The sequence below is a fragment of the Moschus berezovskii genome, chromosome 3 (assembly GCF_049115385.1).
Source record: "Moschus berezovskii isolate FMDL1 chromosome 3, NW_MosBer_1.0, whole genome shotgun sequence".
NCBI lineage: Eukaryota > Metazoa > Chordata > Mammalia > Artiodactyla > Moschidae > Moschus > Moschus berezovskii.
In genome coordinates this window covers 124280165-124296636 of record NC_142462.1, presented here as the reverse complement: position 1 = coordinate 124296636, position 16472 = coordinate 124280165, and the positions used below count along the sequence as shown (strand labels likewise).

The following is a 16472-nucleotide window of genomic DNA, read 5'->3' as shown; positions in this document are numbered from 1 at the left end:
AGTTAAACTACTTCTCTGTCTTTCTTCCTTTTCATTTGCCAGTGAACAGCTCTGCGCTTTTTGTTACTGTGGTGAAAAAAGTTCCTTAGGACAAGGAGACTTAAAACAATTCAGAGTAACGCCTGGGTTTATTTTGCCGTGGAAAAATCAGCCTTCTAACAAGAGAGATGCTGATGACAACAGCAATGGAGCGTGTGAGAAGACACAAAACTCGGCGCCACGAAAGCAGAGAGGACAGAGAAAGTAAGTGACTCTGAATGTAGATGGGCCAAATGCAGTAAGACTGTGTATAGTTCATTTTCATTGAATGGGGTTGTTACCAAATGATTCCTTATGTTTCCTACATCCATACAGTGCTTTATGACTCACCATTAACCCAGCAAACATTCATTTTCTCAAAAATTTCTTTATTTAAAAAAAAGAGTTTAGTTGTATATTAACAAAAAAGAAGAAAACTTTAAAGAACATAATATAAGCCTAGAGGGGATTCATATAAATGGAATGAAAAATTTTTTAAATTAATGAGATCTTTCTTTCCTTTTTCTAAATGTTTTAAATAGTTTGTAAGAATATAACATAACAGAATAGCAAAACCAAAGTGGCTTTTACTACTCATGTCCTTTAAGTGTCATTTATTTATTTGTGTTTACGCTTTAGAGAATGGTGAACTGTCTTGTAAACACTTACACTATAATATAGTGTTAACTTTCTTTCCTTCTGAGTAATCATATGCTACCCTTTCTAAAGTAAAAGAAGGTCTTTTTTAAATCAACGAATTTATGTGGTACCTGTGAAACTAATATATGTATATAGTTATAAATCAACTGTAATTAAAAAACGTTTACTATTGGTATAATCAGACATGTATGTCTATATTCATGGATGTTTCAGTTCCCTAAAACTCTTACCTAATATGTTTATTTTTGGAGACAATTTTTTTTTTTTTACATATTTTAGTTTTGTTCAAAGGCCGTAATCAGACGTGGACTTGGCTCTGGTAGTTGCGGGAGTAGAAGTTTCTGTGGTTGATGAGAAAGTGTAAAAATTAATTTAGCTTGGAAGGCTCACCAGCTCTGGCCCTTGAGGGTGATGATGTAATCACCCAAGTGCCTGCCTGGCTGGCGTCCAGAGTTAAGTACTGAGACATTGTTGTGTTGTACTTATTTGATTGGCTCCTTCTTTTGGACTGCTGCCAAGGCCTTGAAGACCTGAAGTAGGAAATGAAACAATAACAAGAAAACTCTTTTAAAAGAATTTAAGGTGGAACAGCTTAAGGAAGTTCAGAAGTACCGTATTTAGAGTTTTGATATTTTAAAGGCCGTGGCTTGCTTTACCTTTCGTAATCAACTGAGTGGTCACATTCTAATAAACTATATCAAAAGTCCAGGAAACTTACAATGTCCATCAGTCATTAGTAAATTTAATGGACTGGACCAGGTTATATCTTATATACTGATGTTCTGCCTTGAATGATGGCAATTAATAAAGAACTGTTCTTTAGTACAGTTGGGAAGTAGAGTTGGGTTTCATTTATTTATTTATTTTATAAGCTTAGTTAATTTTTAATGGAAACTTTTATGAGCTAAAAATAATTATGTAAAAAATAACCTTGGTTTAGTGAAAGTCTTTATATGCACTTAAGTGTTTAACAAGTTATTAAGTGATGATAACAGGCCAATTAATAGACCTTAGGAATAAAGCATGTTTGCAAAATTTGGAAATCATTTAGCTTGGTAATGATTTTAAATATTTACAATATTTATGTTGCTAATGAGTGGTAAACCAGATAGACAGCCAGTTAATTTTTTTAATTTGAAAAGCAGGATTTCAAAGTAGTTTTTCCCTCATAGTGTACTAAATATAAGAATATATAATCAGTGAATCATTTCCTCTCTTTTTGGTTTGTTTTAGACTTAAACTTTGGGGGGATGTGTATTTCTGCTCTTTCCTAAGCCGGGCTCCTGTCACTCTTAGGGTTGATATCACATTGTCTGCATACACACTGACTGTAAAACCTTAAGGTCAAATTTGACTGACCTGCTGGTTAGGAACTGGTTAGTAATAGAATGTTTAGTCATTCCATTGGTTTTTATACCTGTGCCCCCATCAAATTCTGGTGTAAAGAAAATATGTTCAAACAGTACGTTCATCGTTATAAACAAACTGTTGGTCTTTATTTTCCTCCCAATAAATTGGCAGTGATTAGTAATGAAGGTGTATTTTCAGGAAGGGAGAGGTCATATTTTTAGGAAGGTTTGTTCTCATTTGTTTCATCATGGGCATTCATTAAAATGAGATTTGGAATTAGCATAGCATGGTGAACTTTAAAAAAAAGGGAGTGTGCATTTTTAATGCTGCACATAAAAAATACTGGTTATTTTTTACATGATTTGATATTTAAATGTACTTACTGAAAAATGTTAATACTTTTTCTCTTTCAATGATTCCAGGTATAAAAAAGTTTAGTTCCCTGGTCATTATGCTGATTTTCTCTTAGTAGGAATCATGATAAATATCCAACAGACAGATGTGCAGTGAGTTATGATCTATATTCAGTAGTGACTTAATCCAGAATTATCATCAGGCTGAATACTTTGATATTAGGAGAAAATTGAAGTTATAGTGCCAACCATCTGATTTCCCGTGTTTACTATTAGACACAATAGGAGTCATTGTTTACTTACCAGTCTCAATGAATATCTGAAGTTTTAGGGCTTTGAAAGTCTGAAACCTCCCATCTGTGGTATATCTTATTCAGCGTTCACTTTTATCAGGAACTTTTTGCTGTTGTTGCACTATTTCCCTTACTTCCAAGTCACTGGTAGCTGTTTTGGTTTTGCTTTTGACTTCTGGTTTGTGAGGTGAAGTTTTAGTGGAGGGTACATGTAGCGTCGCGGCTTAGACCAGCTGTCAAGATTGCCGAGAGGTTAAACGAAAGCGCCCACACATGTTCCCTGCCTCGTCACACTTCGTAGTGGGTTTTCACTTCCCCTGGGGAGTAACCTTTCTTTCTGTAAACGTAACTGCCGGCTCTGTTGTTGGTGGCCCTTACCATAAAGCATGTTAGAGATTTCTGATTTGCTCAAGTTAGGTTTTTTAAGCATTTAAGTAAGGCCAAAGGGAATATTCATTTCATATGACAACATACAGTTCCTGACTAGAATAATAGAGTGTCAATTAAAAAATTACACATTTATAACATTTCCTTATGGATTTGGAGACTTTTTTTTAGTTGTTGCTTACATGATATGATATAGCCACCCAGTTTTATATTAATATTAATGCTATGAACAATGACATATATTCTAGAAGTTGTTTTATAAGCAGTTTATGCAAAATAAATTAAAATTGATTTGGCAATACCTTATATTTAAGTCGTTATGAAGCGAAACAGTTTTATCCTTGTTGTCGTTTTCACATCGGTTTTGTGTTGCTTTCTTTTCCAGGGAACGGCCTCAGCAGAGTGTTGTGACTTGTGTCAGTGTAAGCACGCAGACTGCTTCAGACGATCAGCCTGGTAAACTGTGGGACGAACTCAGTCTGGTTGGCCTTCCTGATGCCATTGATGTCCAAGCCTTATTTGATCCTACAGGTATGAGCCAGTCTTCAGTCATAGCTACCTCTTGATTCTGCAAGGTTTTTTAACTTGAGCCAGTTATCAACTTAATAGTGAATATCCTTCATCTAGAAATAATTATCGCCGTTGTTAGAAACATCTTTGTTAAGTATACCTGCTTAGGTACAATAAATTGTCTAATTATGTTTAACTTATTTAGCATCTGCACAGGGCCATAACTGGGTTGAGGGCGCTTTTATAAATATTTGCGTTTCACTTGTATAGACAGCAGTGCCATGGAAATCTGACAATTGCAGAAAGAGAGATTGTAAAGGGATCTGTGAAAACTTGGGAGCATGGCAGTCTGGGTCTTTCTAAAGCAGGGGTGAAGGATAATAGATCTTAGCCATGTGGATGTCCTGTAATACAGTGTAGTAGCCCCTATGTATGACTCAGTGCTGTTGGCGCTTTGAGTAAATTTCATTCTGCAGTTGAACTGCATGTGATTGTTCAAGTGATAGAGAATTTAAAGACTGAGCTGTTATCGATGATTGGTGTGGAATGCAATGGAAGAGTGGTGTATATGTAGTTTGTCATGAAGTATGAAATAAATTTCCTTTATATTTATGTAAATATATCAAAAATACAGTAATATTTAAATAAAATGACTAGAAACTATTTTCTTGAAGAAACAATCATTAATACAGTGTGCATTAGAATCACTTGGAGGGCCTGTTAACACAGGTTTCTGGGCACCATGGCAGGAGTTTTTGATTCGTAGGTCTTGGTTGTGGTCTAAGATTTGCATTTATCACAAGTTCCCAGATGATGTATTTTGAGAAGGGCTGCTTTAGTGAAATCACAAATATAGGATGCGTTGTATATTCACATGTTAGAATCGACTGAAGGGTTTTACATCTTTACTTATTAGCGTTAATATGTTTAATGTTTACTTATTTGCTTCTTTTCACTTTAACCATGTTAGGCACTTGTTGGGCTCACCACCGTTGTGTGGAGTGGTCACTGGGGGTGTGCCAGATGGAAGAACCGTTATTAGTGAACGTGGACAGAGCTGTTGTCTCAGGGAGCACAGAAGTAAGTAGAAGAAACACATATTTAAACCACAACTTTATAACATTTGCTGTGTCAACATAAAGATTCACTTGTAACATTAATTAAATGATTACTGTAATGTAAAAACCCTTAAAATAGGAAATTATTGATATCCAAGGGTAGTTTGTGCAGATCACTAGATTATATAGTATGTTAATTGTGCAATAAACACCAGTCTTTAAATAATTTACATTTAAATAAGAAATTAAAATTTTTAGAAATGGAGATTACTGACTGTACTTAGGCATCTTACTCTTTTAAGACAAAACTCTTTGACGAAGATTTAAATTAGGAGAGACAGGATTTGACACTTCTTTAGTCCACAATGTGAGCTAGTTCTGTTTGCTATTTTAAAAATTGATTAAAATAATTTCTTTTCAGTCAAGTTGGCAGTTTGGTTTGTCTTTCTGGCACTATCCCAAAACGATACCATATACACAGTCTGCCATGTTTCAAAGCTTTCACTGTGACTTTCAATCAAAAAATAAATGCAGCATTTACCTTCTATCTATAAAGGCAACAAACCCTGTGAAGTAAAATTGCTTTGCTGCTTAAAAATTCCCCTTGGTTTTTGACAAATATGTTTGGGAGAATTGAAAACAGGCCTTCCAAAGGACTATTAAAAGTGGAATTTTTTTGCCATAGAAATTACACAGATTTAGTACAGGTAAACCTTTCAAAGGAATAGTTGAGACAAGGATTTAGATTTAAGTAATTATTCAGTTATTGTAACAATTGCTTTACTCAGATGATCAAATTGACCCAATTTAAATGGATGAGTAACTCTCACCTCATGATTAGTCAAGTTAGAGTGTTTGTTTTAGAAGTGTGACCTTACATTTAAAGGCTTACATTATTACCACATTTTGAACAGTAGAGTGCCCGGTGATGATTTCCATAGTCTGAGCATCCTTGATGGCCAGGTCATCATTGTGACAGGTCATGGAGCTGCTGCTTCCCTGAGCTTCTCAAAAGTAGTTTTGGAATATTTTGTGACAGTGAGAAGCAGAAGCGTTATAGGAAAGGCAGTGAAGAAAAGTGAAAAGGCATTTTGTGGAGTTGGGTTGTTGAACTGTAGCAGCTTATTTTTGATAAGGCCGTAGGGAAATGGGCACGCATATGCCTTGTTGACGGGAACGCAAATGGGTGCATATCTTCTGGAGAGAAGGTTGCTAGTGCCTCACAAACTATATGTGCACTTATCTTTTGACCTTTCTGAGATTCTATCCTGAAAATATGCCTTCTATAATACAGACACTTGTGCCATTAAAGGTTAATAATTGCTAGCATTGTTTAATTTGCAAAATACTGTGAACGACCTAAATGACCACACAGAATAGAATGGTTGAATAAGCTATATATATATTTTTGTATGGCTCTGACTCTTGGAACCATAGGAATGTTTCAGCTACCCTGTAAATAAGCAATTACAGCTGTCTGGGCTCTGGGGGAACCTTAAAAGGAATAGCGAAATTCATAGTGAAGGGGGTGGAGAAGAAACTGAGCACTGAAAAATAGTATATTGACTGGATCCCCATCAAGCTAAAGACAAAATCAAACAAAATCTGCACATACATGCCGTAATCTAGTGAGTACTATTCTAAAATGATTTTTGTTGTGTTAGAATGCAGTTATCAGAGGTATCAATATAAACTCGTGGTTTTTAGTATTTATATAGAGAGATACTGAAATCCAGGTATATGTGTATGCAAGTGTTAGTATATGTGTGTGTATCTCCTAGCTCTGTCCCCCCTGAAAGCCTAGAAGCAGTGACTTCTTCTAGCAGTGAGCCTGTCAAGTGCCTGGATCTTGGTTTGTCACCAGTGTTCTCCAATAAAAAGGACCAAAGCTCTTGGAAGTGGCTCACAGTGCAGGGAAAAGACAAGGTGCCAGAAAGCAAGGAAGTGCTGACTGAGATGGGGACTTGTTGACAGCACAGGAACCAACCTCAAGGAGCTCCTAAGAGCAATAACAAAAATTAATGATAGTCTTGGGTTTTCATTCATAGAGTGATCCACACTGGTAAATAGATAAATAAGTAGCGAAGGTCAAGTCACATCACTTGTCTGCTTAACACTCTTCAGCTACTTCCCATTTTATTGTTAAAAAAAAAAAGCCAGTCGTTACTGACCAGCTGGGCCTCCATGATCTTCACGATCCCCTCGGGCGCTTCTGAGACGTTGTTGCTCGCAGTAACTCTTCCCCTCTCTCGCTTCCTTCAGCCGCCCTGACCTCCTCGGTCTTACTCAGAACCGTCCACCTCTGGGCCTTTGCGGTTCCTGTTCCCTGTCTGCTGACTTGTTCTCCTCAGATACGTGCATGGCTTCCTCCCTCGTTTCCTCTAGGTATTTACTCAAGTTGGCTTTATCTGTGAGGTCTCTGCTGGGCTTCCTGTTGAAAAGTTCAGGTGCCTCTTCCCGTCACCCCGCTGGTGGACTCTCTTCTCCTCTGTACTTGCTGGCCTCCAGCACAGCGTGTATTTACTCTTAATGGTCTTGTCTGTCTGTCCTCACGAGATAATAGTGCCATTCTGATAAGTGTCTTTTTCTGTTTTGGTCATCCCTCAGTAAGTATTTGTGGCCTAAATGAAGAGCACTAAAGATCGTTCATGAAATCATTCATAGTTACAAGAAAAAAATAAGTGCCGGAGTGTTAAAGGAGGTCACCAGTGTGGTGAATTTTATTCACATTTATACATTTAAACTTGTCAGAACCCTTCTAAAATAGAGGACATCTTTACAGTTCTGCTTAAGTGACGGATGGGAGTGGGGAAGTGTGACAAAACAGCCTTTGAAATCTCAAAAGGTTCCTTGGGGGCAAAGTATGTAGAAGTGCTGTTAAGCCCAGAACAGGCTTTACTTTTATTTAAAAAAAAAAGGTGTTACAAATTTGTTGACCATTATTAGGACAGCATATTTCTGAATAAATTATGATACCTGCCTCTGTAAAGAAAATAAACATTTAACCTGCCTCTTCAAGATAAAGGTGATGATTTAGCAATGAGAATGCAGTGACTTCTCAAAAAAGTACGTTCTGGGGGTTGAGCATTTTGGTAACAGATGTTTGGAAGTGTCTATTGTTTATTGCCATAAACAATGAAAGTTTGTACTCAAACAACAAAATATTCTCACATTTGTTGCCAAAAAGTCTTGGACACAGAATTTCCTGAGTAAAATATTCTAAAGGGTTGATGTGTGTTTTAAGCCCATTTGTTAAAAATTAATATTTTTTTGACTTTGGAAAGTGAAACTCTGCTGGCTTATTTTTGAGAAGTTTGGCTGGGATTGGAAAAAATGGTCGTTGAAAACATGTGCCTCTGTTTCCATTCCGTTCCGTTCCGTCGCTCAGTCGTGTCCGACTCTCTGCGACCCCGTGGACTGTAGCCTACCAGGCTTCTCCATCCATGGGATTCTCCAGGCAAGAATACTGGAGTGGGTTACCGTTTCCTTCTCCAGGGGATCTTCCCGACCCAGGGATCGAACCCGGGTCTCCCGCATTGGAGGCAGACGCTTTAACCTCTGAGCCACCAGGGAAACCTGTGCCTCTGTTTAGATCTCCCTATTTTTGTGGGAATCCTTTTTTAAAAAACCTTCGACAGATGCTGAAAGTAGAATTGGACCTTTCAATCTAAGATGATGGAAAAGAACAAGATGCAAAGCTCAGATGGGGGTGCCTGTACGCTCTAAACTTTTGGATTGTTCACATCTTTTAAGAAAGAAATGTTTGGGTACATGTCCTTCTTGTCCTTGGGATATGTATCTCTCCTTTCTGTCACCAACATGTGTAAATTTATGTTGTTACTGTGAGCGTTTAGTTAGTTTCGGTACCCCCGCTAGGGCTGTAGGCGTCACAAGGGCGTGGATACTGTGTTGGTTTGTCATCTTATCTCTAGTGCCTGACAAAGTCCCAGGAGCACAGGAGTCATCTCTGGGATGAGTGGATCCTGAGTGGAGTCTCAGTGAAGGGCAGTGCTGAGCACGGTGGTCCAGGGAGGGGAGTGCGCTGCTGGCACCTAGTGGCCACTGCTAGCCGTGGCGCGCTGCACACAGATCGCACAGCTGCAGGAGCGCTGAGGCTGACAGGCCCCCCTGGAATCAGCAACATTATTTCCATTTTAAAGCTAGTACATTATTTCCTCAGTCGTTAAATTGCATTCAGTATCAAGAAGTTCAGTTTTTCTGGAATTTCCCTCAGATTGTTCTTCAGTGTTTCCACGGGAACTTTTATCTTTTGCTAGACAGAAGAATATGCTAAACTGTTTTTCTCTTTTAATTTCCTCTTTGGATTCCTGGGGGATACTACCAAACGTTAAAACATTACTTGTAGCCATCTCTCCACTTAGAATCGATAATTTCTCGTGTTTTCTTCACCCTCATCATTGGGCTTCCCTGGTGGCTCAGACAGTAAAGAATCTGCCTACAGTGTGGGAGACCTGGGTTCAGTCCCTGGGTTGGGAAGATGCCCTGGAGGAGAGCATGGCAACCCACTCCATATTCTTGCCTGGAAAACCTCCACCAATAGAGGAGCCTGGCAGGCTATGGTCCATGGGGTCGCAAAGAGTCGGACACAGCTGAGCAACTAAGCACATACTGAAATTCCATTGTGTTCTGCTGATTTTGTGCCACTTGTCTGTGTAAAAACCAACTAGTTTCTTTAAGAAGAGTTGTAAGTTTTTTAGAAGCTACTTTGGGCTCTTTTTGTAGACTGAAACAGAGAACAACAATAGCTTTTCTGTTGTGGGAGGACAGATGCACAGTGTAGGTGAACAGTGTAATGCAAATGTAATTTTTTAAAAAAAGCCTTGATGACAAGACAATGATAGTAAAAATCCCCCCACACGTCTCTAGCCAATTGAAAGTAGGTTTATATAAGATCATTGAAAACACGTAAGATGGTCCCAGGTACCTATTTTTATATAATCGTAGTGCTTTGCAGTGTAAAATAAAAAGTTATCACTTATTTAGTCTTCATTTTACCTTACAGTTTTTTAAGAGGAAGGAAACACTCACATACCTGAATTCTGTGTTTGTGTTGAGGGGTTCACAAGACCACGTCTACACTGGAGACTGACTCAGACTCAAGGGCCTCGTCATAGAGTTGCAGTTACGGCTGAGGCTTACTGCCCTGATGCGGTAGAAAGATCTTAATGGGAAAAGATGTTGACGAGGTCCAGAGGAATCTGTGTTCAGGCTTCCTTGGTGCTCTCCCTCCCGTGAGGGGTGACACGCACACCCTTGTCCTCCAGCAAGGGAAATACGGCAACGTGTCTGGTGCTTCTGCCCTGAGACGCTCAAGGTCTTTACTGGGGGCTGGTCGTGTAGGCCCTCCTGCCTGTCATGTACCAGGAGAGAAGGCCACGGTGTTTGCACAGATCATGCAGGCACAGTAATTGCCCTTATCACCTCGGGAGCCGTGGGAACCCTCTCCAAACCCAACCTCCTAGATGCCATCTAGGCAGGCAGGCCTTTCTAAGAATGGTAGTCTTGGGCATGCGTGTTAAACACCACCTCCCGCCCCCCCCACCTTTTTCATTGAATTAAAGTTGAATTGTGTCTCAGTTTCAACATGTTTCTGTCTGTAGAACTGTAGCAGGTGCTTGTTAGTTTACAGCAATGAATTATTCCACATCCTGGGGAGGCTGTGACAGATTTAGTGGTTACATTAAAAGAACTTCGTAAACTTTGATCAAAGGGAAGCTACTGATAAGGATACCTGTGACTGTAACAGAAAAATCCTGTATTTGACTCTGAAAGCTACTTTGATATTGACATACCCATCCCAGCTTTCTTTTGACTAATGTGAATATAGTATATGTGCTTCCATCCTTTTATTTTACCCTATTTATGGCATATTTCTTGCAGTAGCACATTAAAAAAAAAAAATCTAACCTGACAATCTTCTGCTTTTTATTTGTAATAGTGAGACTATATATATTTAATGTGATAAAGGCTTTCTCTCTGTTCATTTCCTTTTGCATGCATTTAAAAAAAATACTGTCTATTTTGTCTGTGCTGGGCCTTTGCTGAAGCATGTGGGAACTTTAGTTGAGGCATGTGGAATCTAGTTCCGCCCTCCTGTCCCCCCCCCGACCCCCCCGCCATTCCCCTTTCTCCGTCTCTTCAGGTTTCCGTATTCCCTCAGACACAACAATATTGAAATTAGGCCAGTTAATAACCCTACAGTGGTCTCTTAAGTGCTCAAGCGAAAGGAAGAGCCTTAACGTCTCTCACTTTAAATCAAAAGCTAGAAGTGATTAGGCTTCATGAGGAAGACACGGAAGGCTGGGACAGGCTGAAAACTAGGCCTCTTGTGCCAAACAGTTCGCCACGTTATGAATGCAAAAGGAAAGTTCTTTCAGGAAATTAGAAGTGCTGCTCCAGTGAAGGGACTAATGATAAAAACGCAACACAGCCTTATTGTTGTTATGGAAAAAGTTTGATGTTCTGGATAGGAGGTCAGTTCAGCCACAAAATTCCCTAAAGTCGAAGCCTAATCCAGAGCAAGGCCCTAACTCTCTTCCACTCAACAAAGGCTGAGAAAAGCTGCAGAAAAACACCTTGAAGCTGCAGAGGTTGGTTCATGCGGTTGAGGAAAGAGGGCATCTTGATAACTTTAAAGGTGCAATACGAAGCAGCCAGTGCTGATGTAGAAGCTGTAGGTCTTCTGAAGATCTCGGAAAGAGAATTATAATGAAGTTGGCTACAGTAAACCACAGATTTTCAGTGTAGACAAAACAGCCTTCTACTGGAAGAAGACACCATCAAGGACTTTCACAGCTAGAGAGAAGTTAGTACCTGGCTTCAGGCCTTTGAAAGACAGACTGACTCTATTGTTTAGGGTAATGCAACAGATGACTTTCACTTGAAACCAGTGCTCATTTACCATTCAAAAAAAAAAAAATATCCTAGATCTCTTAAGAATTATGCTAAATCTACTCTGCCTGTGCTGTATAAACGCAGCAGTATTTATGGATGATAGCGCATCAGTTTACAGTATGGGTTACTGAGTATTGTAAGCCCACTGTCAATATCTAGTGTTCAGAGAAAGAAAGTGTTCTTTCAAAATACTGCTGTTCATTGACAGTTCACCTGGTCACCCAGGAGCTCTGATGGAGATGTATAAGGAGATTAATGTTCTCATGCCTGTGAACACAGCTATTCTGCAGCCCATGGATCAATGAGTAATTCTCTCTTTCAAGGCTTATTATTTGAGAAAATAGGTTTCATAACGCTATACCTTCCATAGGCAGTGAGTCTTCTGATGGATCTGGGCAAAGTCACTTGACCTTCTGGAAAGGACTCACCATTCTAGATGCCATGCTGACTTAACAGGAGTTGGGAAGAAGTTGATTCCAGCCCTCATGAATGACTTTGAGGGCCTTAGGACCTCAGCAGAGGAAGTGACCGCAGATGCGGTCGACAAGGCAGGAGAACTGGAACTGGAAGTGGCGTGTGAAGATGGGACTGAAATGCTGCAGTCTCGCGATAAGACTCAAGCAGATAAGTTGCTTCTGAAGGATGAGCAAAGAAGGTGGTTTCTTGAGAGTGAATCCACTCATGGTGAAGATGCTGTGAAGATCGTTGGAATGACAACAAAAGATTTAGACTATTCCATGAATTTAGCTGAAAGAGCAGCAGCAGAATTTGAGAGGATTGACTGCAATTTTGAAAGAAGTTCTCCTATGAGTAAAATGCTGTCAGACAGTGTTGGATGCTACAGAGAAATTGTTTGTTGAAGGAAGAGTCAGTTGACTTTACAGACTTCATTATTGTCTTTAAAAAATTGCCATAATCGTCCCAACCTTCAGCAACCACCACCCTGATCAGATAGCAGCCACTAAACATCAAGACAAGACCCTCCACCAGCAAAAAGATTATGACTTGCTTAAGGCAGAGATGATGGTTAGCACCTTTTAGCAATAAAGCACTTCTAAATTAAGGTATGTGCATTTTTTTCATTTTAGAATGCTGTTGGTCACTTAACAGAGTATAGTATAAATATAAAACTTTTATATGCACTGGGAAACAGACTTTGTGTAACTCGCTTTATTTTGGTGGTCTGAAATTGAATGTGCACTCTCTCCGAGGGATGTCTATAACCCTGGTTATTTTATTGATTTCTTTAAGGTTTATAGCGTGCATCTTTCACTTAACACAGCTCACCCTGAAGTGACATTGTGTAGTTGTGTATATTATAAAAGCATGCTTTCATTTCCTTCCATTCTCCCTCCTGGACTTTGTCACATGTTATCAACTCCTTAAGATATTGTTGTTTTTTTTTTTTTTTTGAGTAAACATATCTTTCAAAGAGAAATAATAAAAATAATTTAAAATGTATTTACCTGTGTATTTACCAATGCTGTATTGTGTTGTTAGTCACTCAGTCGTGTCTGACTCTCTGTGACCCCATGGACTGAAGACCTCCAGGCTCCTCTGCCCATGGAATTCTCCAGGCAATAATACTGGAGTGGGTTACCATTCCTTTCTCCAGAACCCGACCGAGGTATCAAACCCAGGTCTCTGCATTGCAGGCAGATTCCTTACCATCTGAGTTATTTACCAATGCTAGTCTTTTCATTCCTTGGTGTCGATCCAGACTTTCACCTAATATCATTTTCTTTCTGCCTGAAGAAGTCCTTTAACATTTCTTGCAGGGCCTGTCTGCAGGTGATAGAGTCTTTCAGCATTTTTATTTCCAAAGTGCTTCTGTTTTCCTTTCAAGTGTATGTTTGCCCAGTTCAGAAATCCAGGTGACCTTTCACCCCAGTACTTCAGAGCTGTGGTGATTCGTTCTTCCTGCTCTTGTTGTTTCTGACACAGGGTGGCGTAGTCTGGTGTCACCCTTGTCTTTGCTCCGATGTACATGTCGTGTCTTTTTATGTGGGTGATCGTAGTTCTGTATCACTGATTTTGGACAACTTGAATATGTTATTCCTTATTGTAATTTTCTTCATGTTTCTTAGGGTGGTGGTTTGTCACAGTTTTGGGGATCTGTGAATTTATAGTTCTCATTATGGTTAGAAAGTCTTTGGCAGTTATTTCTTGTTGTCACAAGTGACATGATTTCTTTCTTTTTTTCTTTTTTTAGTGAGTGACTTAGTGACTTCCCTGGTGGTTCAGTGGTTAAGACTTTCTTCTGATGTAGAGATTGTGAGTTTGATGCCTAGTTGGGGAGCTAAACTCCCCATATGCTTTGCGGGCAAAACCCCAAAACGTAAAGCAGAAACAATGTTGTAACAGATTCAGTAAAAGACAATAGAGATGGTAACAAAAACAGTCTTAAAAAAACTGGCCGAGTAGCATTCTGTTGCAGAAATATATACCACATCTTCTTTATTCATTCACCCACGCACGGGCACTTAGGTTGATTCTGTATCTTTCTATTGTAAATAATGCAGTAAACATATGGATGCATATATCTCTTTGAATTCATGTTTTTATATTGTTTAGGTCTTAATTTTTTGCGGCATGTCCGTACTGTTTTCCATGGTGGCTCTACCAATTTACATTCTTGCCAGCGGTGTAGGAGGGTTCTCTTTTTGCCACATCATTGACAGCACTTGTCTTTTCTTGCCATTTTAGTGAGGTGATAGCTCACTGCAGTTTGGGTTTGCATTTGCCACATGATTAGTGACATTGTACATCTTTTCGCGTGCCTGTAGGCCGCCTGTGTGTCTCTCTGGGAAGGTGTTTATTCGGCTCCTCTGCCCGTTCTTTGATTGAACTGTTCTTCTTACTGTTGTTGAGTTTACTAATCTTTTCGTCTGCAGTTTCTAATCTGTTATAATATCCAGTGTAATTTCATCCTGAAGTGAAGTCGCTCAGTCGTGTCCGACTCTTTGCGACCCCATGGACCGTAGCCTACCATGCTCCTACGCCTAGGTGTTTTTATTTTGTGATGTTTGACTTGGACCTTTTTATACCTTCCATGTTTCTGCTTAGCTTTTTGAACATATTCAATGTGCTTGTAAGAGCTGTTTTATTGTCCTTATCTGGTAATTTTAGCATCTCTGTCAGTTTGGGGTCAGTTTTCAAGATTGTTATTGATACAGATCGTGTTTCCCTGCATCTTTGTGTGCCTCGTGGTCTCTGTTTGGATGTCAGGCATTGTTGAGTTTTACCTTGATGAGTGATGGATTTTCACCTTAGGAAATGAGAAGTTAGGGTGATGAGTAGCTCACTGGCTTCATGATACCAGGTTCTTACTATCTATACATTGTGTACGCACAATGTGTTGGTCTTTTCCTTGGTTCAGTTTCTCTCATAATCAAAACGTGGTGAACAGGAGCTCTTAGGGTCATTATAACATTCAGAGACAGAAGAAAAAAAAAGCTTTTCTTTTTTATTTTAATTCAGGGAAAGGGTTTTCTCTGCTGTACCAGATTTCTCCTAACAACTCATTAGCTAGAATTAGTTCCCATCAATTGCTTTAAACCAGTAGCTAATACAAGTGTTGGGACAACCACAATTTGGTTAGACTGTTATTCTCTCTTGGGGCAGGGGATGGTACCTACCTCTCTAAAGCTCATTGCTGCTTGGAAAAGGCCGTCTGAACAAAATTGAGAGCCTTAGGAAGGAAGGAGGTGGAATGGGTGTTTGTAAAAGTAGGAAATACTTCAGATGGTTTTAGAGTATGGGCTAAGCTTCAAGAGATTGACAAAGGAAATCTCGACAAAGGGTCATCTATTTGTTATTGGCAGATTTTTCATTGATAACCATTTTTACAAGTGTTTTGATTTTGATATGCATTTCTCTGATGATTAGCAATGTTCAGCATTTTATGTGCCTGTTGGCCATCTGTATGTCTTCTTTGGAAAAGTATTCTAGTCTTCTGCTCATTTTTTAAATTGAAGTCTTTATTTTTGATATTTTGTATGAGCTGTTTATAAATTTTGGATTTTGACCCCTTATCTGTCATACTGTTTGCAGATGTTCTCCCATTCAGTAGGTTATCTTTTCGTTTCATTGATGGTTTCCTTTACTGTGTAAAAGTTATAATTAGGTCCCATTTATTTATTTTTTGCTTTTATTTCTTTTGCCTCAGGAGACAGATCCAGAAGAAATATTGCTGTGATTTATGTCAAAGAGTGTTTTGCTCGTCTACTCTTCTAGAGGTTTTATTGCTTCAGATCTTGCATCTAAGTCTCTAATTCATTTCGAGTTTATTTTTGCATATGGTATGAGGACATTGTTCTAGTAGCCTTCTTTTACGTGTCCAGTTTTCCCAGCACCACTCATTGAAGAGACTGTCTTTCCTCTATTGAGTATTCTTGCTTCCTCTTAGACCGACAGGCCGTAACTGTGTGGGCTCTCTATTTTCTTCCACTACCAGTCTGTTTTTGTGCCAGAACCGTTCTGATTATTGTGGATTTGTAGTATAGTCGAGTGTGGAGTGTGACAGGAAAAGGATCGTCTTAAATTTGGGGATATGTGGACCATGAGAGGACGTCGCAGATGAGAATGACCAGGTAATAAGCACGGTGGGGAGTAGTGAGAAGTGGAAAATGTCCTTAACTTCACATTCCAAATGAGGAATTTAATTAATGCAGTTTCTTAAGAAGAGCCGCATTAACAGGTCATCTCTAGTTAGGTTTGAAGACATTTATTTGAACACAGAAATACTTAGGATTGCTGCTGTCATAGAAGGCCAATAAGTGTGAGTTTCTGAATTTAGGTATTATATGTGAAATACGAAGATAGAATGTCATAGAGATGGGATGAGTTGTGTTTTGAATTAGTGGAGGAGTTACAAAATATCTCCATAGTTTCAAGCGTGAGTATATGGGAAAATTAGGAGTTTGACT

The 16472-nt window shown here is 39.1% G+C and overlaps 1 protein-coding gene across 24 annotated transcripts in view; it reads left to right on the top strand.

Moving 5' to 3' along the window:
* Positions 1–16472, top strand: part of KMT2C (lysine methyltransferase 2C) — a 263765-nt gene that overhangs the window by 103434 nt on the left and 143859 nt on the right. For all 24 annotated transcript variants that reach the window (XR_008685321.2, XR_008685323.2, XM_055421605.2 and 21 more), the window contains exons 4-6: positions 43–243; positions 3447–3592; positions 4542–4651. Coding sequence is in view for 22 of the 24 variants with exons in the window: in XM_055421605.2 (XP_055277580.2) it covers positions 43–243; positions 3447–3592; positions 4542–4651 (457 nt within the window). In the remaining 2 variants the exon portion in view is untranslated. The remainder of the gene's footprint in view (positions 1–42; positions 244–3446; positions 3593–4541; positions 4652–16472) is intronic.